This window comes from Lichenostomus cassidix, chromosome 14, assembly GCF_008360975.1.
Source record: "Lichenostomus cassidix isolate B80296 chromosome 14, HeHo_3.0, whole genome shotgun sequence".
Classification (NCBI taxonomy): domain Eukaryota; kingdom Metazoa; phylum Chordata; class Aves; order Passeriformes; family Meliphagidae; genus Lichenostomus; species Lichenostomus cassidix.
In genome coordinates, this window is record NC_139495.1 from 5,570,012 (window position 1) to 5,597,523 (window position 27,512).

Below are 27,512 nucleotides of genomic sequence, written 5' to 3' on the forward strand. Positions count from 1 at the left end.
TAGGAGTTCCCTTCTTTTATTACACAGCTGAGAATGTAAGATGACACCAAAACTTACACACTACAAAGGTATTAAAAAAACCCCAAACAAATCAAGCTTTAACCTAAAGTCACAGAATTTAATTTCGAAGTAATATGCAAACAAACATTGCTTGCTTTCCAAGGCACAATGGTATAAACATAAAAACGGCAAATGTGATTTATTTAGTACAAAAATATAAATACTGTTAAACTAAATGACAAAAGTCCACATTTCTTACCATGTACAAACCTTAATTTAAAAAATTCTGAACTTTCCTTTCAGTCATGAAATGTAACACAATAACAATAAAAAGTATACTTTTAGGGCCACCTACTATGTCCCTATTATACCAGCATAAATATGAATATTCAAAACATTATATATTTTCCTACATCATGCAGGAGAAAGTTTGGCTGCTTTTTTTTACCTAATAAAACTGGTGATCACAGACCTGACTGTGGACTCTGATTTTATCCAGTTTGAACTGCTTTTTGAAAGACCAAATCCTTGCTATATTACATTAGTAACTTCGACATTAAATTATTACATTGTTAAATATTCTAAAAATTAAAATCCTGAAGAAAGATTCCTCCTTTAAACCTTGTATCTGAAAAACCAATGCAAGGTGAATTAAAACATTTTTTTATTGCTGGAAAAGACAAAGAACTGTTCAAACCGCAAAGAACACAGAATTGTGCCAATTTCACTTTTAAATGAGCCAACAGTAAATTTACAAAGAAAAAACAATCTATTTCCAGCTCAGTCTTTCTTAAGCAAAAAAAAAAATACAAAAATAATCCAGGTCATACAGATCTCCCATCAGTTTCCTAAAGAGAACCTCAGCAGTGATTCATAAAGCTGAATCCTTGGCTGACTGAATGTGATGTAGTAGCTGATTGCAATAGGCTGGGGTTTGATGCTTATGAACAACCCCTTCAATTTCTCTCACCAGCAGATCTGGATTTAAAACACTTCCTTCCTTTAAAACTTCTGTAAAACAAAAATATGTTTTATAAGTCAGTAGCTGCTCTATGTTTCTCCACCCAAGTTCCCACTAAGTTGCTGAAAGCAAATCTGGAAATTGTTCTACAAGTGATGCAGTGATGACAACCTGATTCCTCCCTCCCCCAGCTGCTGAGGTCTGTATTTTGACATTTATGCTCTTGAACACACAAATTCCAGAGAGCCCCTCCAGAGGCTATGGTCACACCCTGCAGTGGTTGGGCTCTCTGCTCCATATCCTGTTTACCATCTATAAAGTCTCTGGTAGATCAGCTGCCCTGCTACTTCCCCTGGGGAGCATGGGGCAAAGCATTCCATTCTGCACACAGGTAAAAGGTCAGAGCTCATGTCCACTGAAACCCAAAAGAAAGCTCCAGCCTGTCAGGATTATCATCCACCTGTATGTGCTGCTTCTATGAACACTCAAAATGATGATTTAAAAAACAAAGTTAAAAATAGACTTGACTGAAATTCTTACCTAGGACAGCTTTTTGGAGATTTTCATCAGGGTCATCAAGATGTATCAACAGTTCTTGGTACAGAAATTCAACATGACCTTCCATTGAGGATTTCACATCACTGTCCTTTAAGCACTTAAACCAATTAGCCAAGGTGTGAGCAGCTGCCAGTCGGACATCACCCGAGGCATCATCCAGACGCTTTAAAACCTCTGAAAAGGAGCATATAAATAACCAAAAAGCTCTGTGAACAGAGCAGTTGGCTCTTCCATTTGAAAAAACAAATGTATTCTGTCATCATGCAAAATATTGTTCCATTTATGACATATTTCTGTCTTTTGAACATAATAAATACATGTAGCACTGTTCCTAAAAGCTCCCCATTCGTTGTTATTGGATGATGTTGTCCAAACATTAATAAAAGATATATACAGAAGTATTTAGATTAATTGAACATTCTCTAGCACTCCTTCTAACAAGGCACTATGGATGTCTATTCATGCTTTACAGAACTACAGAGTTTAGGTATTTCTATGCTCTGTAAAGCATTTCTATTAATTAGAAATTAAATTATTAAATTATTCAAAATTTTTTAATTATTAAATTAATTAAATATTACTGTTTCAGTGAATGACTGCACTGCAGACTTCCTGAATATGCAAGAATCAAAGACATTTATATTGACAATTGTCTGATCATGTATTTCTCCAAAATAAAAATGTTTGTTGTCAGATTTCTAGTGTGCCATGTAATAAAATGTATCAGTTGTTAAGATGCTGAGTTAGGGAAAGCCCAATTTATTTGTATATACAAGAACATAAATCCTGGCACAAAGCACAGCCTGTATTTCTCCTGATGCATGGTTTAGCATTTAAACTTCATCCTAAGAAGCATTACAGCTCCTAGCTCTAATTGACAATACAGCACTCTAGATCAGGGTTTTCTTGGTTTTGGTTTTGTTTTTTTTTAGATAAAACCCCAACCCACTACCTATTCAGGTCTATTTATGGTACACTGAAATGGCTTGCTCTTGGCCTTCAAACACAGCACGGAGAACAATGTGACTTCCATTTATACACTGCAGTACTGTTCTGCTCTCACTATACTTAGCACATTATTTCAGAGTCCAAACTCTGAAGCAATGCAGATGAGCTACTGGCAAGCCCTGCACAAACCAAAGTATTGAGTGAAGTTCCATCTAGTGGTCTAATGGATAATGGCATTGGCAATACTGCAAGTCTGCCAAACCCTTAGAAGTTGAGCAAACTGTGGAACTTTGGGCATAAAAGCAAAATATATTTCTCCAACACTGAGATCTTGATTAAAACACACAAACAAACCCAACAACGCCCCCACCCCAAGTCTGTTAAACCTTTACACATACCTGTGTAAGTGTTCTTAAGTTTATCTGCATCAAACTGCCTCCCACAGACTTTCAGAAAAACATCAACAATACGACAAGCCATCAGTCGAGTAATTTTAGAGTCTTCATCCATGGAGGCAATAATTTGGGGCATCAGCTCATCCTTCACTTTTAAGATCTACAATTAATACGAAAAGCATAGAAACAATATGCTTAGTGTTACAGCACTTACCATTAGCTCTAGTTTGCTTAGTTAAAATAATTAACTATAAATATTACCTTGAAAATCTTGCAAGTTACACAGCTCTACTTTTGCCTCTATGTTAGCTTGAAAAGTGAAAATGCACCAGTCGATCACTCAGCTCATAAATGCTCATTATACAAACAAATGAGTTTTATGTAACTTGTAAAAGCTTGAAAATTTACTCGCCTTAAAAAAAACCCCGAATTACTCAGCCCTGGAGCGAGGCGGAGCTGAGGGTTCCCCAGAGGTACCAGCAGATGGTGCTCTGACTCCGACAGGAAGCGCTGGGATGAGCTGGGAGGTTCGGAATTTGAATTTATTCCACGCATTTCCCAGCACCCATTAATGCGAAATAGGCATTAAGGCACCGATTCAAAAAATATGTTCCGCTAGAACAGCAGTCTCTGATATCAACGTTTTTGTATGTGTGAACTCAACCAGTTTTGTGTGTTTAAGCATTTTGTTCAGTTATGGTCTGTTATTAAGACAATAAAAGCTATGAACACTTAATAATATTTTAATTAAATTACCTTGTATTTAACATCTTTCCAGTGCATCATTTCCAAATGCTACTTTTCTTAGCAAAGAAGCTTCAAAACCCCCTCAGACTCAATTAATTCTTAATCACTGGTGGGTAACATCTCTTTAAGTGTACTCTTTGTTAGCTCTCCAGTTTCTACAGATAGTCTTCATGTTCCATCTTAAGTCCTCCTGCCCTTTCTTGGAACCTTTTAGATGTTATTTTCCCTAAATGGACCTGTGGGCTCCAAGGCAACCAGACAACTTGTCTTTGCCATGTGACACCACAGCATGTCCTGGCTGCTCCAGTGCTGCTGCACAGGCTCTGGCTGTGGATCCAAACATGTCAAGTACCCAAATTGCTGTGTTCATAGTGGTCAGTATCTTGTGCTACAGAACCGATGTTCTCTTAGGAAAAAATATCTGTAAAATTGGATGCTGGTCAGTTTTACAGCTCAGCATATTGCTGGCCTCAGGTCTCTTACCAGGACATCATGATTCCCCTACTAGTGATTGTTTCAGTCATTAACATTCAATTACAATTAATGAATTTTATTATGAAAACTGTATGTCCTTCTGAAAACATTACCTACCCTAAGGATTTATTCTTTTTTTTTTTTTTCCCTTGCATTTGTTTTGTTTTCATGCCCAAGATTTCAAAGAATGAGAAAGAGAGAATTTACCTCTTTTGGTGAAAGCATTTCACAGTGGATGAGAGCCCAAAGGCACAATACAGCTGTAGCACGGATGGCAGCTGCTGTTCTTCCAGCATGCCACTGCAGATTAGGAGCCAGGATGTCTTTTATCACAGTCTCAAGGTAGCTAGGGAACAGCCTGAAGCCAAAAATAAGAAAGCAAAATAAAGGTTCATGAGAAAGTGATAAAGAGACTGACAGGATGTAAAAGAGAATTTTCTGTCTTAGAAACATAGGCAGAAAAGGAGGAAAAAAAGACTCTGTAAAAAAATAAATATCTTATAAGCCAGTGTGATTGTAATGTCTGTGGTAAGCTTTTCACAACTAAATTTTTCTAGATAATATTTAAAGAAATACCTAACATTCATGGAAAAGGGAGGCTAGACTTTCTCCACCTTCAGACAATGACCATGACTCAGTGTTATCTTGGTAAACTGCTTACCTTCTCTGTGTCTCACCTTCTCTGTCTGTGCAGTGGAGATAACACCCCATGCAATGCTGTGAGGATTCATTAATATCTGTGAGGCCCTTTGAGACTGTCCACTGAAAAGTATTTCTAACGTGAAAAGCATGAAAGCTGTTGATGACACCTGAACTCCTGATACTGCAGGAAGCCTACACGGAATATTTCAGCTCTCTCTTGGCTCAGAAACTTATCTTCCTCAGAGATGAGAGGTCTGTAGGATTTTTTGAGGATGCCAGTCCTAACACTAGTTTGTTTTTACTACAAACACACAAATCTGTGATATTTTTGCTGATGCTTTTTTCTCCTCCTCCATTGAATGGGTTGTTACAATGCTAGAAGTTGTTGTGGGAGTCAGCAATTGCAATAGCTAGTATTCCCTCACATCATTTAGTTACAGCTGAAACAATCTTAAATTGAGAGGAAAAAGAAATATAGATCTTACAAGCTGATGAATACCTCGCTGCATCAAAGACATTAGTGGCTGATTGTGGCTGGAAACTGAGGCTCAGGGTGTTCACTGTGCTTCTGCCTTCCAGAGCAGCTGGCAGTGTGACTAAATCTGTCCTGCCTCTGTCCCACTGTGTTCAAAGCTCCATTCAAACCTGAGTGCCAAACAGCACATCCCCACCCTGGAGCCTGGGACAAAGGGAACAGCTTGTTGACTTTTCTGAGAGTCCTACATTGCCAGGGTGAATGAGAGCCCCTTTAGTGATGTGCCAAGACACAGAGGAACATAACAGCTCCAACAATTACCAGTGAGTACTTAAAAAAGAATCCACACTGCAGCTAGTCCCTGTTATGTAGGTAGTACCTGACAACCAGCTGCACTGCCAGGCCTCAGTTATGTGCTGACACACACAAAATCCCTACCTCCAACACGATGGAAATAGATACACCTGGCTTCTGCTTCCCCTTGGCAAGGGAGCCCTGGAGTCTGAAGAAGTCAGAGATCCATCCACCCACTGCTGCTTCTTGTCAGCAGATGGCACTTAAGTAATAACAAGAAATCTGACATCCCATTAGACCCATCTAAATCTGTAAAACCCTTTAGATGGGGTATTTAAAACACATTTTTGAGTATTGATAATTTTCTATTAAAAAAGTTGTCGGAATAAAAAATAACTAATGATCACCATCATTCCAAATTTCCTTTCAGCTCCAAAACTAAAAGCAGCTCTGCTGTCTGTGCTATCTGATCAGTAGCTGCTTCTGTTTTTAATAAAACGTTCTGTTAAACTGCAGCGAGAAAACGATCTGTCAAAACACAAAGGTGAATTCCATCAGCATTATGTTAACCATGGTGCTGTGCTATTGTGAGAATGTTTGTCTTGAAACAGTATCAGGAAAGCAATATCTGGCAATTATCTGACTCAATCATGTCAGACTCCAACACAATTAGGTGACCACACAACTGTGGTTAGCATTACAACCAAAAGCCTTCCTATCTAAACTGTGAGAACCATTTTAAGGAGCAAAACAAATCACTGCCAGCAGTGAATGTGAGAGTGCAACTGGACCTTACTACATACTACTTCCCAACACTATCTCTCATTACCATTAAGATGTATTTCTGCTGTTGCTGATGCAATTAAATTCTCCCTCTTTCCATTTTCAGATCTTACTGCTGTAAATCTGTGTAACTTAATTCTAAAAGTGAATCTTTTCTATGAAAGAACATACCCTGTCTGTGCTGTTTGTATTTACAGAGCTGATGCTTCATTCTCAACTGGATACAAGAGAACTAAAATGTGATCTGCAGAGACATTAACACCCTGCTCTTATGCAGATGTACAAAGCAGAGATGGTGTTTGCATTAAAATTGGTTTATGAACTTATATACTTAAGCTTTCATTCCATGTTAATTATTTTTTATACATTTTTGTTCTGCATTAGTTCCTCTTCTGCTTTTATGACACTGCTGCACTTTGCTTTGTATGTGTGTGAATTGTTGTGTTTTGGGGTTTTACGTGTATGTTTCTGTTGTTTGGTTGTTTTGGTTTTTTTTTTTAATTTAACACCCTAAACCCAGGTAATTTGCAACAAAATTGGATTGGCTTTTACAAATCAAAACCTCCAAAAATGTTTTGCAAACAATGCTTCAAACTCAAAAACTTCACATTACCTCCTATATGAAAACTTTTGCTGTTTGTTGGTCCATGGTAAGTAGGATCAACACTTCAAAGAGGCACTTAGCTGCTTCCACTGCTTTTTAGTCTTGAAGATAAAATTCATGGCTTTGCTTTTGTTGTCAGAGGACAGAGCCTCATTATGAGCTGGACTGGACCATCCCTAAGCAGGAGTCATCCTTCATACAAACAGGTTTGTGACCTTCCCTGGATGTATCTCATCCTGACAAAGGCCATTCACTCACACTGCCCTGAGCAAAACAACTTCCACCACTGCTGTGTGCAGAGCTGGGCTGCTGTGTGCCCATACTCACTGAGAGAATCATTTTGAAACATTTTGCTGGTTTTTCCACACTGATAATTTCCCTTTCCTGAGGATATTAATGAAGCTGGCAGCTCATAGGGTCGGGTTTTTTGGCTCCAAGGTCTTTGCATTCTCAGTTAGATGACACAAATTAGTTTAAAACAAATAGTCAGATCCTGGAACACTTAAAACAATTTTCAAAGTGCTTTTCTTTTTTTTCTAGATTGTTGAATATCTAGATTAATCTAAACTATAACTCAGTTACTTGATTATCTAAACAAGTAATCTGCTGATTACAATGCCATTTCTTATATGGATCAGGAATTCAACACTGGATCCTGAAAACATGGAAACAGGTAACAGAACACTTTGCACCAAAGCCTTCAGATAAAAAAGAACAGTTTCATTATATTTAGTCTTTAACATATTAGCTCAGAATCAATTAGAGGCTGCCTCAGCAGAGATTCTTCAACTTACCTGGAATCCCCCACTGAATGGGAACACCAGAGTTCCTCCTCCTCCTCCCCTCACTATAGGATGCAGACCATAAATACATAAAATATATCTACAAATGGTAAAAATACATCTACACCCATACTACCTTGGCCTCACGGAGCCAGAATGAATGTTCAATATACCAAATGCCCAGTGCATCCCAATCTGCTCATCAGAATGGTGAATAATACCTATAAATAAATGACCATTGCTATCAAAGTACTTTTAGGAAGAATGTTTCCCGCGATTTTTTTCATTGGTTGGTTGGTCAGTTTTTTAAGAGTTTAAAAAAAATTTTAAAAGTCAGAATACAGTTTATCCTAAATGCAGCAGGGAAAAGGCAGAGCAGATGTGGTTTATGTATTCAGGACAACTTAGCAGAAGTGTTTGCACTATTAGCCAGGCTAAATTAATAATGGTACAAGAGACGCACTTTGACAATGTTATAGTGAGGAGTTTTATAAGCACTATATATAGGTTATAGGGGTTAAATAACTCCCATGGTCATTACTTCTTAATACCACTGTAGTTTTCAAATAGCTCTGTGAAATCAGCTACCACTTACCCCTGAGAATTGATGGTTTCATTTGCTTTCTGAAACAACTGGGATAAAACAGTAAAAAGTTTTAACCGCATCTGGGGATCTCTGTTTGGCTGAAGACACGTCTTCAGAATGAGAATAAACTCATTGAGAGCTTCACCTATGACAGGACCTAGAAAACAAACATTTAAGGTTCATTTCAGAATACTAATAAGTTCCATTTAGATGTTTCATATGTAGGTAATAAAATTTGTAATATCAGTGATGTTAAAATAGTACTTAGCCTCCCACTCTTGCACAGCAGCTGCTGAAGTATCCACATGACCCCATATCAGGTGGTGCATAAATCTCCAGGCTAACTCCCCACAGGCTCAGGTACTCACAGCTCCACAACCAAAACACCCACACCAACCACACACCACATTTGCCCAGAGAAGCTGTGGATGCCCCATCCCTGGAAGTGTCCAAGGCCAGGTTGGATGGAGCTTGGAGCAGCCTGGGATGGTGGAAGGTGTCCTTGCCCAGGGCAGGAGGGTGGAAACTTGATGGTCTTAAAGATTCCTCCCAACACAAACCATTCCATCATTCCATATTCTGTGTAGCATGGATCCATCCATGACACCCAGGACTTGCTGGGACCATCAGTACAAGAGGGCATTTTGGGTGGAGGATTAATGCTGTTCCCATATAACTCTGAAAGTCTGACCCTATGCACAAAGCTTTGGTTTTATTAAACTTAATGAAAAATTATACTGAATCTGGCATGATCCTGACTGCTCTCCACACAGCAGCATTCACTACATTTTTTTCTTCTTTCAAGTTTTTCCTCATGCATCATTTGAGATGTCCATGACTCCTGGAGGCACAGGAAAGGGCCTGTTTGAAAGGATGAGCTTCAAAAGGTGGATAACACAATTACTGTACCAGCATTCCTTCTCCATGTTTAAATAATGCTTATTTTCATTTTATAAGACAATCTAAAATATGATGAATTTTAGAAGCTATTTGAAATAAAAATACCTTCAAAATTAATTCTTTAGTTCATATTTTCACATTCTGTGATCAATTATGGTTTTACCTTTAAAGAATAAACAAACAAACAAAACTCTAAGCTGTTATCCCAACATTTTAAGAAGTTATTTTCCCACAAGTGAAGGAAATTCGTGCCTTTCTCCTTGATAATGACTAACATCTGCCTGGTTATAAAGAGGAAGAGTACATAAAGACTGTACACATGCTTTATTCTGCAAGCTTCTTGCTGTACAATGCTCTTTCTGCTCTATTTTTGCAATAAACTGCTTTCCTTTAGGAACTTCTTCAGCTTTGCTTCCTTGAGATGCACATTCCATTCAAAGCCAGTAACTCAGAAAATCCCTCCAGAAGAGACACAACACTGGTATTTATGATGACAGAATATTCCTCACACATAGGATGGACAGATTGAAGTATTCAAGATTCCAAAACAACTTCAATAGCATTTAATCATATCTGGAAATTTAATGTTTAAAATAATAAAGAAAAACCCCCAAATCTTCACTGTCTAGACTGTCTAGAAGCAATACAGGGTGTTGAACTGCAGTTTGCTAGATGTCTGTGCCAACAAACAGGTCTTTATTTTCACAGCCTTTATTCAAAATACATTGCTTCATGTGAGTTCTTAGACATTCACAAGATACTACTACTATATCAAACTGATAACAGCAAATTCAACAGATGGAAAATAAACAAAATAAACCACATTGCTAATTTCAGCTTAAGCATACGCTCCTGAAAAACAGTAAAAACTGAGAAATATGAATTGACTAAAGCTGATTAAATTGATTAAAAACAACATTATGTGTGGGAATGAAAAGAAAGAAAAAAAATAGCTCTAGGAGCTGCTGTGTCAGACAGAAAACACAGACAATAGCATATTACCAGTGTTGGGTGCAAGCCAAAATGTTTGCCCAGACATTTGATGATTTATTTAGCATTAAGGAAAACAGAGACAACTGTCTAGAAGTCCCTCAGTCATGGAAATGGGAGCACAAATATACAGTAAAGTTGGCCTCTCAAATCTTGTGCTGAAGTAACTTTTTTTTCTTCCCGCAGATGAAAACCAAAAGAAGTACTTATGCTGGTTGCTGCACAAAGCAGCAAGTGGGTGTTTCACATAGGTTTGTGAGGATTTTTTTGAGATTTAAAGATTAAATGCAGAAGATACAGTCCTTTAAAACATACCTGCCCACATCTAACTATGTGCAGCAGCCACAGTGATGCTTTGCCTGCAGCTGAAGTGACTGCCTCCATCCCCTTTTCAACCAACAGGAAGGAAAAACCAAATAAACAGGACTCATTTTAATAATCTTGAGATGGGTGTCTAGGTGAAATGCACTGCCTGTCACCATGTCACCTGGGGAGCTGTGGCAGAGCAGTGCTGACTGTACAGGACTGAAGGTGGGTGAGATGTATACCAAAGTGTTTCACTAACCTCTGCACAGTCATGTGCTGCAGGACAACACTGAGGAAGTGTTGGTTAGAGAAAAGTAGTGGCTTTGAAAGACCAGTGAATAGATGGAAAAAAAGATGGATTTTTGGACACAAGCTAAACCAGTTTGACTCCCCTTAATCCTCACCTATTTCATCCTGAAAGTGCACTTTTCCTTAAGTGCTTTAGCATTCTCCCTGCAGCCATGCAATCTTTGAGCTGCTTCAACATTTCTTTTGCTTTCCATCCTGTTCCTGTGAAGGTTCCAAATATTACACTGTTCATTACAAAACACATGCTGGCTGCAGGCTGTGGAGATTCTGACAGTATTTTTTTTTGAGAACTAAATGAGTTGTACCTGAATGGGTTGCAATGACCTCCAACTGCAACACTTCTGGGGAATAGCAGGTCCACCCTTCACATGACACTGAAAGCCACTGCATCAGCTGAATTATGTGCTGCTGGTAGAGATAATGAACACTTTCCAATTGCTGCACCTCAGCTAATGAAGACATTGTTTTCTCCACCTGTTAAAACAGAGACAGGATACTTAATTGAAGCCATTTTTAAAAAACCAAACAAGACCTTTAAAACTCATTCTTTGGGAAGAAAAGGGATGCAAGAAGATTTTCATAGTTTCTATTGAATAATCAAGATTGATATTTAATGTCTGTCTATACTGCATCCATTAACTTTTACTTGAAGTGAAACATTTGTCCTCATTTCAAAATGAAACCCCAAGGAACACAGCAACCTAAGGGCAAAATGAGAGTCTCTAATCCGTGTGCACACCCATCCAAAAACTAATCACACAATAAAAAAGGTCCTTAGTGGTTTTAAAGATCCAGTGATTTTTCTCCTTAATTTCAAAATGCTTTAAAACATTCATATAGGGGGAATTTCTCACAATCCCAGGCTATGGCAGCTTCCAAAAACTATTGCTCTTTGCAGGGAAGAGAAGACATGGCATTTCCTCTCTCTCCCTTTTCTCTCCCCCGTTTTAATTATGAAAGATGCTCTCTCTTTACAGTAACTGGGCAGGCTCATTTTGAAATTCTCAGCTTCTGCTGATTAGAAGTACCAAAACTCACTGTTACATCAGAAATATCTTCTTCATATTTAGAGTTAAGACTATTCCACGAGACATGCAAATAAAACATGTACAAATGAAACATGTAAAAAGAACTACTAAATGAATTCCAGACATAAGCATGCTTGGCAAGGAAGCCTATAGATTTTCCTAATCACTTGCAGCAGATGTATTTCAAAGCAAAAGAAAATTTGCTTTTACAGTTCCTGAAGGCTCCTACCAGAAGTACAAAACTCCTCCAAGGAAGGGATTAAAAGCATGCTGGGAGCAGCATCTGTAGTTTTGGTGATTTCAGTAGACTGTGAATCAAGAATGAGGAGCAGGACACTGTTAGGAATCTCACTAAGGAATAACATGTGCTGCCAGCAGGGCCTCTTCCAGCAGGGAAAGATGGAGTGCAGTGCTGGGAGTGACATCATTTGACTCCAAGTGCTTCAGTGGAACTACAAATTGTACTCATATTTTTAATATTTTTAAGCTGAACTCAACCACACAAGTTAGCTCAAACATGTCTAGGACTTTTAGATGCTTCCAGACTAATCACTTGCCAGACAAAGATGTTTTTATGGAAGTACCAGATGTGGAGAAAATAAATGAGGATTCAAAGAAAAAAATAAATAAATCAGGATTTGCTAAGGACAAAGGTTACTCTTAAAGCAGGTTTGCCTGCCTGAAGCACAATAGATTTCTCCTTTCTGGAAGCGTTGTGCCAGACAGCCAAAACAACTCGGATAAATTAATATTTTAGATATAAGTTACTTGTAAATTAATTGGAACATTTTACAGAATGTGTCAGGACAGAAACTCTTCCTCATTATTAATCCCACCATAACACACAAGATTTTTTGTTTCATTGCACAAGAAATACAAAATAATACATTATTACATATGATTTAAAGTAAAGCCTGTGATTTCAAGAGTGCAATTAAAAACAAAACAAAGAGAGAATAAATTAAACATGCCAGTAGACTGATGCATATTTTCTCACTAAACAGCATCTCACAGTTAAATAAAAATAAATAGCAAAGGTGATTTTCTTTCCTCTATTTGAAAGCTAACAAGCTTAATGACACATTCTTTTCATGCTAATAATCAGTGTGCTGAAAGAAGAGCCAAGATGGCACAGGACACTTACAATGAAACAAAACCTTATCTTTAGGTCACCCCTGACAAGCTCAAATTATGCCTAACAGACTCTAACAACTGAATGGCTTCAGTCTCTGTGGGGCTGTGATCTGCCCTCCTCCTTGTGCCTCTGCTGTGCTCACTTGGTGGTCTTGGTCCATCATCTCAGCCCCAAGCAACCACACACACGATGGACACAAAGCCAGAAATCAGGCCAGACCTGAGTGTTCACCATCACCTCACAGCAGTTGTGGTCTCCACTGTCTCAGGGGTCTTCTCTTCCCTTACAGTGAAGCCTGAATTGAAGTTCTATAATGCAAAATTTGGAATAATTAATGTTTATACTCAAAATCTTTTTGAGTCTGAATACAGATTTCTGAACAAAAAATTCATACTTGTACAGCAGCTGTGATACTTTTGTTCTACATGTTCCTAAGCTATTTTAACAGGGACTACTTGCCTTCTCCAAGCTGTACAGCTCACTTTGAAGTTTCACAATAATCAGTAACTGAAGAAAAAAGTAAAATTCAAGCCATATTTGTCTTTGTGACAATTTTGAAATATTGCAATTATGCAATCTCACTGCCAGATTTTGTATGTGTCTAGCTGAAAGAAAGGCTAATGAGAAAAAGGATTCTCATCCAAAGTGCTGTCAACTTAAAAAATCATCTGGAACTGCAGGAACATCTTAAACCTTTAATAATCTCAGAAGATTAAGTTTTCCATTTACGAAAATCAGGATTTATCTCCATGAAACTGCTTTCTTCATAGGAGTATGAAGTTGTAAGGTTTTAAATGGACATTGCTGACTTTATAGACCAGTGCAGGGATAAACAGCTAAGATACCACAAAACATTCCACATCCATCTGTCCAAGGCTTACCGGGACCGATTTTTTGCCTAAAAAAAAAAAACCCCAAGCAAACAAACAAAAACTCCAAACCCCCCAAAATCCCACTCTCCATAAAACAGATCATCATCCCACCCCTCTTTGACCTGCCAAGTCTTTTCAATACTTGTTTCAAGCTTTGTGTTACTTTTTTTCTTTCCGAAGAGCTTTCTGAGCGAACGCCTCCTGGGAGGCAGCCTGTCAGCTCTGGGGCCATAAATACTGATGCTACACAGACCTGTGGAATATCATGCCTGGGAGCAAGAGAAAAGGAAGCAGAATAGCCACTGCACTTAAGGTGTGTGTTTGAAAAAAGACAACTGGGATAGGTCATAATTGTACTGCATGAGGATGGCTTGCTGATTTATATGATATTTAGCTCGGGGAAGAGGAAGAGAAAAGGGGGTGAGATAATGCCGAGCCAAAAAAGCTCATCTATTATCTGGGCATGTACAGCTGTCCTTGATTTTAAAGCATTCCTGTGACATTTAAACTTTTCTTTCTTGTGGGGTGGCAAAAAGGTCAACTACTGTAAAATCAGTCTGATCTTTGGCTAAAGATTAAAAAACCACTATGAAACGTTCACCTTTTTAAGGCTAGTAGTACTCTTGATCTCTAGATCAGAGTATCAGTTATTTTCTGACTGTTCTTTAATAGTCAGAAAATAAATTTGAGTTTTTTCCTGTGTATAACCAAACATTCACAGTGACTTATAGCCACTAAAAAGTAAATATCAACAGTTCAACAACCATCACCAGCATGCCCAAGGCTTTGCAGAATCCAGTGACAAACACAACCTTGGACTAGCCACAAATAATTATGGCTCTGTTTACACAAAGTGTCTTATCTATAGGAAAAGACAAGAACACAACAAAATATTAAACCAGCTCATAGTTTACCTTTTCTTTAAGGTCCTGAGAAGATGGTATTGCCATTACGGTCACCAAAACTTTCATTAGCTGCAAGCTAATTTCTTTGCAGTCTTCCTGGCATACTTCAATCAATGCCTGTGCACAATAAAGCAACTGCTCCATATAAAAGACCTGTTTTTTAATAAAAACACGCATTTATTATGTTTTCTTTGCAAACGTAACATTCTCTTTAAGGGAGAGACATGGGAAATGACAGTAATAATATCTGAGCACAGTATAATCCCCCACATTGATAACATATTGATCATTTCATGTTAGTTCTTCTAATTATCTACATTCTATTTTTATAAAATCCAATATAATCTTCCTTCCACACTGTTTGTTTGTATTTACCTTGTCCTGTTAACAAAATAAATGACCCTGCTCTTAATCACACAATGGTTCCACTGGTGAATGGTGAATAAAAACATCAAAGCATTTTGGAGTGCTTGCTGATAGTACTTTCTCTTTCTGAAGTGCAATTTGTTAATTAATAACATATTTGTTACAAGTCTTTGAAATGTTATTCCATGTTTGACTGTTTTGGATGAACAATGACAACTAAATACATAAACCAAGAAAACCTGAGCATTTGCTTTTATCTCAGCCAATTTATCTCATTTGATGCCATATAATTCATGTTATCTTGATCCAACTGATACCAGTTGAAGTCAATATTGTTGGCAGTTAGTTTGCCATGACTTCTATGATAAAGTGCATCAGATATTCATGAAGCTGTCAGTGAACAGAAGGGGTCATTGTTACAAATTTACTCCCAAAAAATAAATCAAGTCTAGGAATAGATTAACCATAAGTGTTATTAATCTCATGGACATGGTCAATCCTTAGCTAAACAGTGTCTGTGCAGCATTCCCTGGCTAAAATAGAGAGAGATTGTTTTCCAAGAGTAAAGGCTTGAACAATTCTGCCAAACCTTCAGCTGCAGATGGATCTGACTCCTGGAGCTAATGCCAAATGGAAGTGGTAAGCTTAAACCTCATAGCAATTTTGCAGATATACCTCAGGGAATTGTTATTTGAACAATCAGGTTATAGTGCTCCCACTTATATGAGCTCCTAATCATCACAGGCTTCATGGAGATTAAGGTTAATTCCTGCATCACTGGTACATATTCCATTAGGGAAGAAACCTAATGAGGGAAGAACTTGAAATGTATATCTTACATTGGCTCAAAAAGACAATTAGGCCAGATTCAGTCTGCACACATGAATAACTGTTTTATGGGAAGCCTACATTTGACATGAAGTCAGAGTTCCTCAAGGCACAGCACTGGCCCTTTTTTGGTCATCTTAGCAGCAGAGGTCTAACAAACTTCTGGTGGAATGAAAGCCAGGATTTCATTCGTTAGGAAAATTACAGGGATTCCTCTTGTGCATCTCTAACAGATGTATTTCTACATTCGAACATGGGAAGAAAAAAAATCCTGCAGGTTAAAAAAATCCATTCCGTGTTTAAGAGAATCTCTCATCTCCTTATATAGCAATTGATGAATATTCTTTAAATGCTAAAATAAAAATGGTCTTTGGGCTCAACTATTAACTAAGAGTACACTTGAAAGTGAATTTCTAATTGAAAAAGGTATTCCTTCTAGACTTAGAAGCAACCAAGCCCAAAAGTTTACAAAGCATATTCCTAACTGTACACATAAAGTACCAGTACCTTCCTTTTCATATGGAAAATAAGAATACAAAACAAGAATCAGGTAACATTAAGAGGGAATCTTGGGAAACCTGGCATGCCAATTACAATAAACTATAAAAAAATTCAGTCATTTTTACTGATGAGGATTGAAATGCCTGATCTTGTCTGGACTGAGAACACAAGGAATTTCAAAACATGGGTTAAACTCTGCCTCAGGAGCAGCCAAGGTAGTCCTTTGTTAGTACAGTAACTAACAGCTGCTTCTCTCCCTGCCATGCCTCTTCATTTTCTTACCACTATATGAAGTCCTTCACAGCAGCTCTCAAACTTGAGCCTACACCCGCTGAGAGGATGAACTGTTGGTATGTTTTTGGAAGCAGCAGATTTGCCCAGGAAATCACAACATGGCCCAGGAAGATTGGGGAAGCTCCTACTTTGTCTCAGACACACATCCACAACTACATCCTGAGACAGGTGTGCAAGGCAGGGGTAGGAATGGGAACATTTAGGGAGAATAAGCAAAACAATCGTTTGGTCAAAGCCTGTATCCTGCTGTGTTTCCAGCTTTCCTTACCTCTTCAGATTGCTGACAGACTCCAGCCTGTGACAGGGTGTTGCCAAGTTGGGTCACATGAGGCTGTAAGATTTCTTTTGGGCTACCTCGAATCACTGCAGCCAGAACCATTACACAGGATGCTTTGGGTGTCTGCCCAAAGGCTGAGGTGATTAATTTCAAAGACACCTTAGGGCTGACAAACGTTCCAATCAATTCTGCTGCTTTCACACTCTGAAAGAAAAAGCAGGAATAAAGTGAGGATTTTCCCAAAAACGCAAAGACCTTTCAATGTATCATGGCCTTTTTCTTTTTATGATTCCAGCTGTTATTTTAAATGCTTCAGCAGTTGCCTTGTAGGCCTTTTCCACTCACTCATTAATGATTATGTGCATGGAGAAATTTTCTTGACGTGTTCAGTAAGTACATAATAAGGCGTGCAAGGAGCCTTCCCCACATCAGACAAACTTCCATGAGGAAGCAGTGCACAGAAACAAAGTGTACAACTTTCAGTGTAATAAAGTTCCCAATTTAGAATAACCAGATGTTGCACATTTAGTCGTTTAGCATTTTGTCCCTCAAATGCTGAGGCTTGCCCTTAATGCATCCACTGCCTGTTTATTAAAAGCTGTAACTGTAAAAACCTGAAAGAGGGATTTTTTGTTATTGTACTACACCTTGAAGCTGACATCACAGATCTGGTTAAGTGTGAAAGCAATGCCATGGGGGAACTGCCCACTGGTGTCCATCTTACTTCTTAAACTGAAAAGGCTTAAATTGCTGTGTATTCCCCACGACAGTGATACCCTTTGATCTCATCCCTGCCTTGCAGACGTATCAGGATGTTGCATTCCACATGAAATACCACCACCAGAGCTTACTGCCTGACTGATGCCCAGTGTTTACAATCATATGGATAAATCATGTGAATAAAAAACCAATCAACTACTGCACTACCTGTGCAACAGCAACACTTCTTCCTATCCCATGGATCTAATGGTTGGCTCATTTTCCCAAACATGAAAGCTTATCTCCCTTTCTCTGTCATTTTTAGTCTAGTGATTTAGCTATGACTTTTTTTTTGCAGGTAACTAATACTTGAATCATGCTATTTTTTTTGTCTCAATGGAAGAACATAGCCATAAATTCTATAGTTTAAATCTGCACCATATAAAGTTGTTTCTTCCCACAAAGACTCAAAGGAGTTGTAACATACTCTATGTAGATGTGAACCCCATCCTCCTCTCTATTTGCCATAGAGAAAGAAAAACTCTTAGTGCTCTGAAAACTGGACAGTACAATTAAAGAGTTAAAAAATATGATTTGATACATCTGTATGGATCAATTTACTCATTTTAACAGGGGAAAAAATGAAAGGATCTCATTTTGGCTAGGAGAATTGAAAGGATCTCACTAGGCTGGAGAAAGACATGGACATTTTCCAAGTTGGTGGCTGCTCTGAAATGGGTTCTGCAATGACAAACTACAGAGGAGGTTATCACAGCACCCTGGGAAGCAGCATCACTGAGAGAGAAGAGGCATTCAAAACCAGAAGTTGCTGAATCTTATGTTTGGCACAAGGAAAAGTACAATTAAATACTGAAATCATTTCCTAACTGGGAATAAATCTCATGGAAGCACCTGTGAGAAGATTAGTGGTGGAATTCCAAGAAAGAGACAAGCATAGTCGATAAATGGCAAGGGTGCTAAGTGCTGCTTGAACACACACTTTGGTATTTAGATTGATAGCAACAAGCATTTGATAGGAAATTTGACAGGACAGCAGGGCTATGTGGTCTTACTGTCCTAATTTTTTATGTTTTCTTATAGCCCAACTGAGAGCAGGAACCTAAAGAAAAGCCTGATTTAGGGCTGGCCACTTGATTGTACTATCTGCATCCAATAAGCAGAACACACTCTTCCAATTTCCCAAAGCAATAAAATTTGTAACTTTAAAGTAAGTTACAGGGACATATTTTTGTTATACATATGTTCTCTTCCTTGTGTAGAAATAGGAACAGAAGATTTTATCTTAAATTTGTAAAAGCATTTGTACCACCTGTCTTTCTTCTGCTAAATTTATCTCATGTCTTCAACTACATCTGTTTTACTGGTTTGTTGATCAAAGTGTTGAAAGAATCAACTGTTAGAAAAAAATGAAACTAATTATTCCTCACAAAACCCCCCACATTTTCCAAGCATTAAGTCAAGGATTCAAACACTGAGTATGGGTATCACATGGAATAAACATACCTCAATATATGGCTGGATTATGGAGCAGGGGGAGATAAGTGAAATTAACTTGAAAGGGCATGACCTGCACATTTTTTCACAATGAATTTGTTGCCCCAAGGTTTTTACACTTTAATCCACTGCTTATAATTTTCAGAGAGATTATTATCAATGCTTCATTGGGTTGGCATACAAACTAAACAGTATTTAAATAACTTCACTATTGGTCTTCATACCAAGAATAGAAGAATACATTTTTTTAACACATTAGCAAAGTATAATGTTCATGTGTTTTTAACATCCATAGAAACCTGAGCCTGATCCTTCAGTCATGGGCAATTTCCAGTGACCTAAGGCAAAGTCAACTTTCAGAAGACAAACTCAAGACTATAAAGTCTTTATTCAGTGTACAACAGCTACTTTAACAGATCAAACTTACATTTTTAACCACTTCACTTTCTTCATCTGAGCAGGCTTGGTACAAAGTTCTAAGAAGTAGCTCCATGTGCTGGGTGATATGATCCTCTGCATGCAGCAACAATGTGTACAGGAGCTGGGATGCTTTTATTCTTGTGCTTTCAACCCAGTCTGTCATATCATGGCACAGACCTGGGAGAATTTTGGAGAGGTTTCTCGACACAAGTTCCCGACAGCCCAGTCCTGGTCGAGTCTCTAGAAGAAACAAAACCAAACAAAAAAGAAATATCAAAGGAGAAGCCAATGCATAATGATCCTCAGGAAAGTTTAAAAGCTGCAAGGTAAGAGCTCTGTGATGTCTGCTTTAGCATAGAACATCATATTCCAAATGCTGCTGAGGAATTTACCTGTGCAAGTTGCATTTGTTTAATAGACATTGCAGAATTAAAACTCCACACAGCTCTTTGAAAAATTATGTATTTATTACTGGGTGGTGATTTGGATTTCATGTTTTTTAAAATGTTTACAGAAGGAGAAGAGAAAGAGAATTAAAATGAATGTGTGTCATTACCCAGTTTGGAAAACACAGTGAATAATTTCCTTTTAATTTTGATACCAACACAAGTCCCATGAAAAATAAACTGAAGCACAAGAGATAAACAGAAGAAAGTCTTCTGCATGCAAATGCTGAGTTAAATATAATTTGGAGGAGGAAAGAAAGGTAGAAGTCACAAACAGTACAGAGGACATGAGCTGCAGTAAAACAGACAATGTCCACTGTGCCCTCTAAATGAGAAGGTTAAAAGTCTATCTGGCAAATTGAAGGCAGAAAGGGCATGAAGTATGACTTGTACAGATGCTGTGTAATAGATCAGGCCAATAAACTGATAGTGTTTTAAAATCACAGCTATTATATAATCTCCTTTCCCAGGCTTTTTCTGGAAAAGCAGCTCACTGAAGTGCCTCTTCAATGTCTCAAAAATTGAATAATATATTTAAAATGCTATGGAAGATGATACAGGAGTTGGGGGGATATATATTTTTGTCCTAATACTGAATTTCATTTGTAATGACTTTGTGAAAAGTGAATTTTTGTTGTTATCTTTTGATTTTACACAGAACGCCAAAGTGTTACAAATACACATTCCCTGCCTCAACAAAGGCTGCAAACTTCTGGAGAATTAATAAACCTACCTTTCCCAACAAATGCCTACTGTACTGGTTTAGTAATCATCAAATTTACCTCTTAGCTTATTTATAAATCACTGAGTTTCAGGGTATCAACTTGACCAATATCACAAGCATCTAACAAATGTCCTCTTCTGTACTTTACAGATAAAGCTGTGACAGCCCTTTCCAAAGAACAGCAATAAACTTTTTCAGTGATTTTTTTCCTACAGTCTATTTTCTTTTCTTAACACTGTATATGCTTATACAAACAAAATCTGAAAAGCTGTTCTTTGAGAACCACGATTTCATAATTGCCACTCACAATGTTCACATGCTTTTTTAAGAAAGAGACATCAGTCATTATGAGGTGTCAAAATACACTAAATGTGTGAGTGCATTTTTTATTTCTGATACAGAGTTCTCCTGCAAATGCTCAGGAAGAAAATGACTGAGCTGTCTCAGGATATTTTCCTGGCCTGTGTAACTACAAATGCTAAAAGGAAAACTGACTAAAGTAAACGGTCTGAGGATACAAAAGGCTTAGAAATACCTATAAAATACCTAAGTAGGGAAAAAAATAAAATTCAAGCATCAGGACATGAATTGCTGCTTCTTTTGTCAATGGAGGAAACATTTTGGATTATGAAAACTGACAACGAGTAGCAAAAGGTCAAACAAAGAAATCAACTTGAGACAGCAAATACAGACTGGCATCCTATTCCACCCGCGGCAGGATTTTGTTTGAAGAATTTGGCCCATTCTTTATCAGCCATTCCTTCATTTCAGATGTTCAAATGCAGGCATTTATCCCTGTAGCTACTCCTGTCAAAGACTTCCCTGCTATAAACTGTCTGCACCTGTATCCTAAGGCAATGAGTGCTGGGCTCAGGGCAAGCTGTTCCGTTGGCTGGATGACACCAGGAATGAGGTGTCCCTCTGCTCCCCCTCTGACCTGCAGGATCTGTCACTGGCAGATCAAAGCAGGAGGATCCTGTGGCAGGTCCATTAGTTTGACAGCTGGACAAAGCTACTTAAGTAAAATGTACTACAAACTCAGAGTTGTAAAAGAATATTCCAGAATGTTAAAGTCAGAAGAAATGGCAATAAAGTGCTAAAATACATCACTATCATATTAAAAGAAATGCCAACACAAACTCCCCTCCCAAAACACCAAACCAACCAAATGCTCGTGGAGAGCAAACAGAAAGGACACATGTAATAATCATCCATACACAGTCTGTGGCAGGACACCACAAATTATGACCTGAAAATAAGGTATATTATTGTCTCTGATAAAGTTTTGTATCTATAAGATTAAGCAGCCAATCACCCTTTCCTTTGATTTTTCTTCTCTTTTGTCACATCAAGCCTGACTATTAATAAGACATACAATTTGGAAGTAAATATAAGCAGCAAGAAATGGTACCTAACAGTCACCATTAACTTGGGACTCAAGTCCAAAATTATCAGGTCATTTCTTGAAAATATTCTTTAGCTACATGTGCACATATATATAAATACACACACACATGTCACATTGAAGCCTTAACTGCATCATTCTACCACAAAAAATGCATGATAAGTCAATTTAATGTGGGACTGGAATGTTGCCCAAATTCATGAGCACATTTATTGTGCTAGAAGATTACTTTGGAGATCACATATCATTTCATTATGAAGTAATTGGTAAATGTCACTTTCTAAAAAGCCCCACCAAAACATCTGAAACACACAAACCCCAACACACACCTGGAGAAAACTGACCAAGATAACCCCATCAGCTGTACAAATGGTAATCACTGTTCCAAGGACAATGATATCAAGCCTTTTATGACCTTCACTATATCACAGTCATGGCAAAATAAGTGACTGGAGCTTAGACACTCAACTTCATCAGTTCATGTCTCTTAAAAGATCCTCTGACTGCCAGCAGAAGAAATATGTTTCTGCCACGACTAGTGGAAGTAAAAGCGTTCTTTAGTATTTCCAAACCCCTGAGGCAAAATTATATATAAAATAAGGAGGAAAGAAAGAAGATTGGAAAGGATGACAGATCAACTTGCCTGCCTTCAAAGTTAAACAGTTCTGTCAAACCAGTCACCATTATGAAGCGTTTCCCCTTTCATTCAAGCATTGCTGAGTAAAACAACTTTAAAGAAAAAAAAAAGAAGTGTAATTTCAAAGAAGAAAGAACTCCGGAACCCACTGTCATGGAAAGGATTTTGCTGCTGGGTATTCTGTGATGTGATTGTCATGTAGGCACAAGTCAAGCATGAACCTGTTCTTTCACACCAAAAGAGTTTTTGTTCTGTTAAATATGAGTATAGAAATCAATAAATGAGCCAGTTAAACTCTCTTTCCCCCTAATTCCCATATGCATATTTTTAAACATTAACTCTGTGAACCCAGGACAGGAAACAAGCTTCAAGCTACTGCAAACACAGTGTTTGAAAGCCACCTATAAATCATATGGTACTAAAATGTAAACTGCCCCTTCTGCATATCTTGGGGTTTGGTGTATAATAAAGGAAATTACTCAGTTCCCACATTCTTCATGTACACTGGCAGATTTTAGGTAGCATCCCAGTGTCTCACAGAGAAGTCTGAACTAATTTCATTGCAAATTTTTCTTCTGCCCCAATTATGTGGATCATTAATGCTGTGACCAGTACTCATTATTCAAACACTCAGCTCATGGGTTCTTTCCTTCTGCCTTCCTTTCCAGTCATCTCTGTGCCCACTGTGTACCTGGCTGCTGGTAATGTGGAACTTACTGGTGTTTCTGCACCACTGTTTTACCTTTTTTTCACCACAGGCAGCCTCATTTACTTTCTCCAAAATGAATTTTTGGATTAATAAAAAAAAAAAGAGTGAGGTTATCGAACAATTTTTTTTATAATTTAAATTTAATGGAAATAATTAAAATAATTTTATGTAAATAAATTATATATATTATATTTTTATAGAAAATGCTAGCTCTCTACATTAATATTATATGTTGTAATGAATATTACATATCCTGCTCTGCTGTCAGCACTGCACTGCAGCTCTTGGAGATTATTCAGGAAGCAAAAACCACTTTCAGTGCAACACTTACCTCCTTTGGGATAATGAGATGGTGAAACACTAAAATCCATCTTATCCTTCAAATCTTCTTCATTCTCTTTCTCCCACTGCAAGCCTATCTTTTCCCAATAGGTCCAAGCCAGTTTCCTAGATATAAAATAAGAGTTTTATACCACCATGCCCTCAAAGGAAAACATTTTAAAAGGAGGCTTCTGGAAAAGCTGACTACTTAAATTCAGCTGGAAGGATGGGAAGAATTTTTGCCATTTAACCTAGACACATTAAATTGAGAGTTTATGCTTCTTTTGTACTCAGTGGACAGAGATCTCTTCTCAGGGATAATTCTGTCTCTGTCTACCCCAGTCTTTGCCTCTCTCACACTTAACTGAATGTAGCATAAAACAACAGGATAACAAAAGTTACTGCAGATAATGGTAACATTTTCAGTTCAAGAAAAACCAAACAAATCAAAGTGGGGCTTTTGTCCTCCAAGTGAGACATTTGTGAACTGAGGAACACTTCTTTGATATCTATTTAAAGGAAAAAAATAAAAGTGTTCCACTTACGCATTTTCAGGAATTTCATCATTAAAGCTGCCAAGTAACAGAGGGATCAACTTGTGAAAATATGAATATCTGTCTCGTAGGTGCAGCAACCATTCTCCAATGACAGTTGTTACAGCGTGCCGTACCTACAGGGATACAAAGAAACTACTTAAAATACGTTAGGAAAATGAGAAAAATATTAAACAAAATATTTGTTTTCTGTATGTAAGACCTGGAGAAGCACACCAATGCTCTCAGAAGAAATTACAAGAACCCAGCATTTCCTCAATCATAGGAAGCATCGTAAGTAACACACAAGGAATCACATTCTCATTTTTCAACACCCTGCTGAATTGAACAGCACTCACCAGCATTGGTTTGGGATAGCTTACAACTGATAAAGGCTGGGTGGGACATTGTTCTGGTTTCAGCTGGGACAGAGTTCATTTCAGCAGCTGGTATGGTGCTATTTTTTGGATTTAGTATGAGAACAATGCTGATAACACACTGATGTTTACTTGTTCCTAAGCAGTGTTTACCCTAAGTCAAGGACTTTTGGGTGTCTCAAGCTTTGCTAGGGAGGAGCTGCACAAACAGCTGAGGGAGCAATGCCAGGAAAGGTGACCCAAACTGGGAGTGAGCAAGGGGCTGTGTGGTCCTTAATTTCTCCCTGAGATTAAACCACGACAGACATATTTACAGACCTCAGCTGAATGCATGACAGCTAAAAAATGGGGAAGCAGGGAGAGAAACACCAAAATCCCACCCTATAGGGTGGGTTTTAAACAGATTTTAAATAAATACAGAGAAAAGATGGAAGAAAAGCACACCTTGGGAATCTCATCAAATAACCTCTGGGCCAGATGAGACAGGACATCATCCACGGACTTTGCATTCCCAAACTGTATCACTGCTCCAGTCGCCTGAATCACATCAACACGAACTCGGTAGTGTTGGTGCGAAATTGTCTGCATTAAAGGTTTGATCAGAGACTCTGACTGCAGATGGAAGTGCTCTGTTAGGGGAGAAAGACAGAAATATCAACCATGTGAGCTGCCATAGCGGGCACCATCCCTGTCCACGGCAGGGGGTCAGAAATAGATGATGTTTAAGGTCCCTTCAAACCCAAACCACTCCCTGATCCTGTGTAGCATGAACATATCCATGACACCCACTGGCTGCTGGGGCCGGCAGTACAAGACGATTTTGGGTGGACTAATGCATTCGGGTGGGGGATTAATGCCTTTCTGTAATTCTATTTCTTTCGCTGTGTGGGTGACAGATCCGGAGCGACAAGATTTCAGTAACACTACGAACACCAGCCTGACTAATGTCGCTGTGTTGATGTAGCAGTCAGCTCTAACTTTACACAGTATCAGAGCTCAACACTGCCCACGTCCCTCCCCTAGCCCCTCCTCCTGCTACTACCCACATGGAACAGCTCAGCCCACACTGCCGGCATGGTTCTCCTCCAACAGATCCTCCAAACCGTGCACAGCACACCCGTGAGGTTGTGTGCGACCTCTCATCATCTCTCTCCTGCCTGCATCCCTGTTCCCTGCTCAGCCCCATCGCATCACCCAGCGCTGCCCCGCTGCCCATCCCTCAGCCCCACCTGGCACGGCCCGGGCGCAGGCCGCGGCACACCGGCAGCTCTCCCGCCTGACCTCGGCATAGTGGTCGAGCAGGGTGGCCTGGAGGACGCGGGCGATGTCGCCGAGGTAGGGGGCCGTGGAGGCGCCGCAGCGCTGCAGCAGCAGGCTCAGCAGCTGCACGAGGCCGAGCCGCAGCTCCTCGCTGGGCTCCGGGCCGGGCGGCGGGCACAGCCGCTGCGCCAGGGCCGGCAGGAGCACGGGCAGCGCCTCGCAGGGCCGCTCGGCGTGGCTGAGCCCGTGGCGGAGCAGCTGCAGGGCGAGCTCCCGGCACCGCTCCGCCGCGTCCCCCGCCAGGCAGCGCGACAGCGGCCGCAGCAGCCGCGCCGCGAACACCTCCTGCAGCACCGCGCCCGGCAGCGGCCGGCCCTGCAGCTCGGCGCGGATGTCCTCCAGCGCCCGCAGCCGCGCCGCCCGGGCGCAGTCGGGCTGCTGGAGGAGGCTGAGGGGCCGCGCCAGCGCCTGCGACACCTCGGCCGCCGCCTCGGCCGCCGCCATGTTCCCGGCACCGCGTCGCCAGGGACGCGCGGGGCGTTTGCGACGGCGGGGGCGCGCTTTACGGCCGTGCCGGGCGGTGCGCGGGGAGACAGAGATGGGGAGAGGGAGAGGGTGTGGGTAAGGGACAGGGACAGGGACAGGGAGAGGGACAGGGACAGGGACAGGGACAGGGACAGGGAGAGGGACAGGGAGGGAGGACAGGACGGGACAGGGGAGGGACAGACAGGACAGGATGACAGGATGGACAGGGACAGGGATGGGATAGGGACAGGGAGGACAGGGACAGGGAGGGAGGGAGAGGGATGGGATAGGGACAGGGTGTGGGTAAGGGACAGGGACAGGGAGAGGGACAGGGACGGGGATAGGGAGAGGGACAGGGACAGGGATGGGACAGGGACAGGGAGAGGGACAGGGACAGAGACGGGACAGGGCGGAGGGACAGAGACGGGGACAGGCATAGAGCGGAGGTATATGGACAGAGCGTTGGTCAGGGACAGGGACAGGGACAGGGAGGGGGACAGGGAGAGAGCGGGGACAAAACAGAGAGAACGGGGACAGGGACAGATCGGGGGAAGAAGGCTAAAACAGGGGCCAGGGCCAGAGCCAGGGGCCAGGGCCAGGGCGGGGTGACAGTCGCCTCCGCGCCCCTCGCCAGAGCAGGGGTCAAACAGCACTGGCAGGAAGTCGCCAGTTCCTGTTACAGCGTTATATGCTTTTTAGTGTTTATTTGTGTTAGTTAATGCATGTATACATTGTGTTTATATTGTATTTATATGTACTTTACACAACTTTATGTTTTGTGTTCTGTTCTGGTGAATGCAAGGAACGCACATCAAACCAAAAGGATTCTCAGCGTCCTTCTCTTGAGTGATGACACCAAATCTAAAGCACAATAAACTACATTAAAATATAAAATAAAAATAAAATAAAAAATTCAAATTATTCTTTTGAAATAGCCCTGTGTTTCCTAGCAAAGTTTATTTCCTTGTTATGCTTCTCCTA

The 27,512-nt window shown here is 39.8% G+C and overlaps 1 protein-coding gene across 1 annotated transcript; it reads right to left on the reverse strand.

Annotated features, from left to right (window-relative positions):
- On the reverse strand, nucleotides 1-26,538 carry DNAAF5 (dynein axonemal assembly factor 5). Its single transcript, XM_085074622.1, has 13 exons — nucleotides 25,976-26,538; nucleotides 25,191-25,375; nucleotides 24,382-24,506; nucleotides 23,847-23,962; nucleotides 19,602-19,834; nucleotides 16,952-17,164; nucleotides 14,704-14,847; nucleotides 11,060-11,228; nucleotides 8,259-8,406; nucleotides 4,291-4,441; nucleotides 2,866-3,022; nucleotides 1,502-1,693; nucleotides 1-1,011 (listed from the first exon to the last, which is right to left on the reverse strand). The coding sequence occupies exons 1-13, from the start codon at nucleotides 26,508-26,510 to the stop codon at nucleotides 872-874; spliced, it is 2,508 nt and encodes an 835-aa protein (XP_084930748.1). The 5' UTR covers nucleotides 26,511-26,538; the 3' UTR covers nucleotides 1-871.
- Between the last annotated feature and the right edge of the window lie 974 nt (nucleotides 26,539-27,512).

Excerpts from the sequence above, each read along its gene's own strand:
- DNAAF5 (XM_085074622.1), bottom strand. The coding sequence starts at position 26,510 with ATGGCGGCGGCCGAGGCGGCGGCCGAGGTGTCGCAGGCGCTGGCGCGG. Across the intron at positions 24,507-25,190 it reads TATTTGATGAGATTCCCAAG|GTACGGCACGCTGTAACAAC; the intron begins GTGTGCTTTTCT and ends GTATCCCTGTAG. Across the intron at positions 11,229-14,703 it reads CTCAGGACCTTAAAGAAAAG|GTGGAGAAAACAATGTCTTC; the intron begins GTAAACTATGAG and ends CTGTTTTAACAG.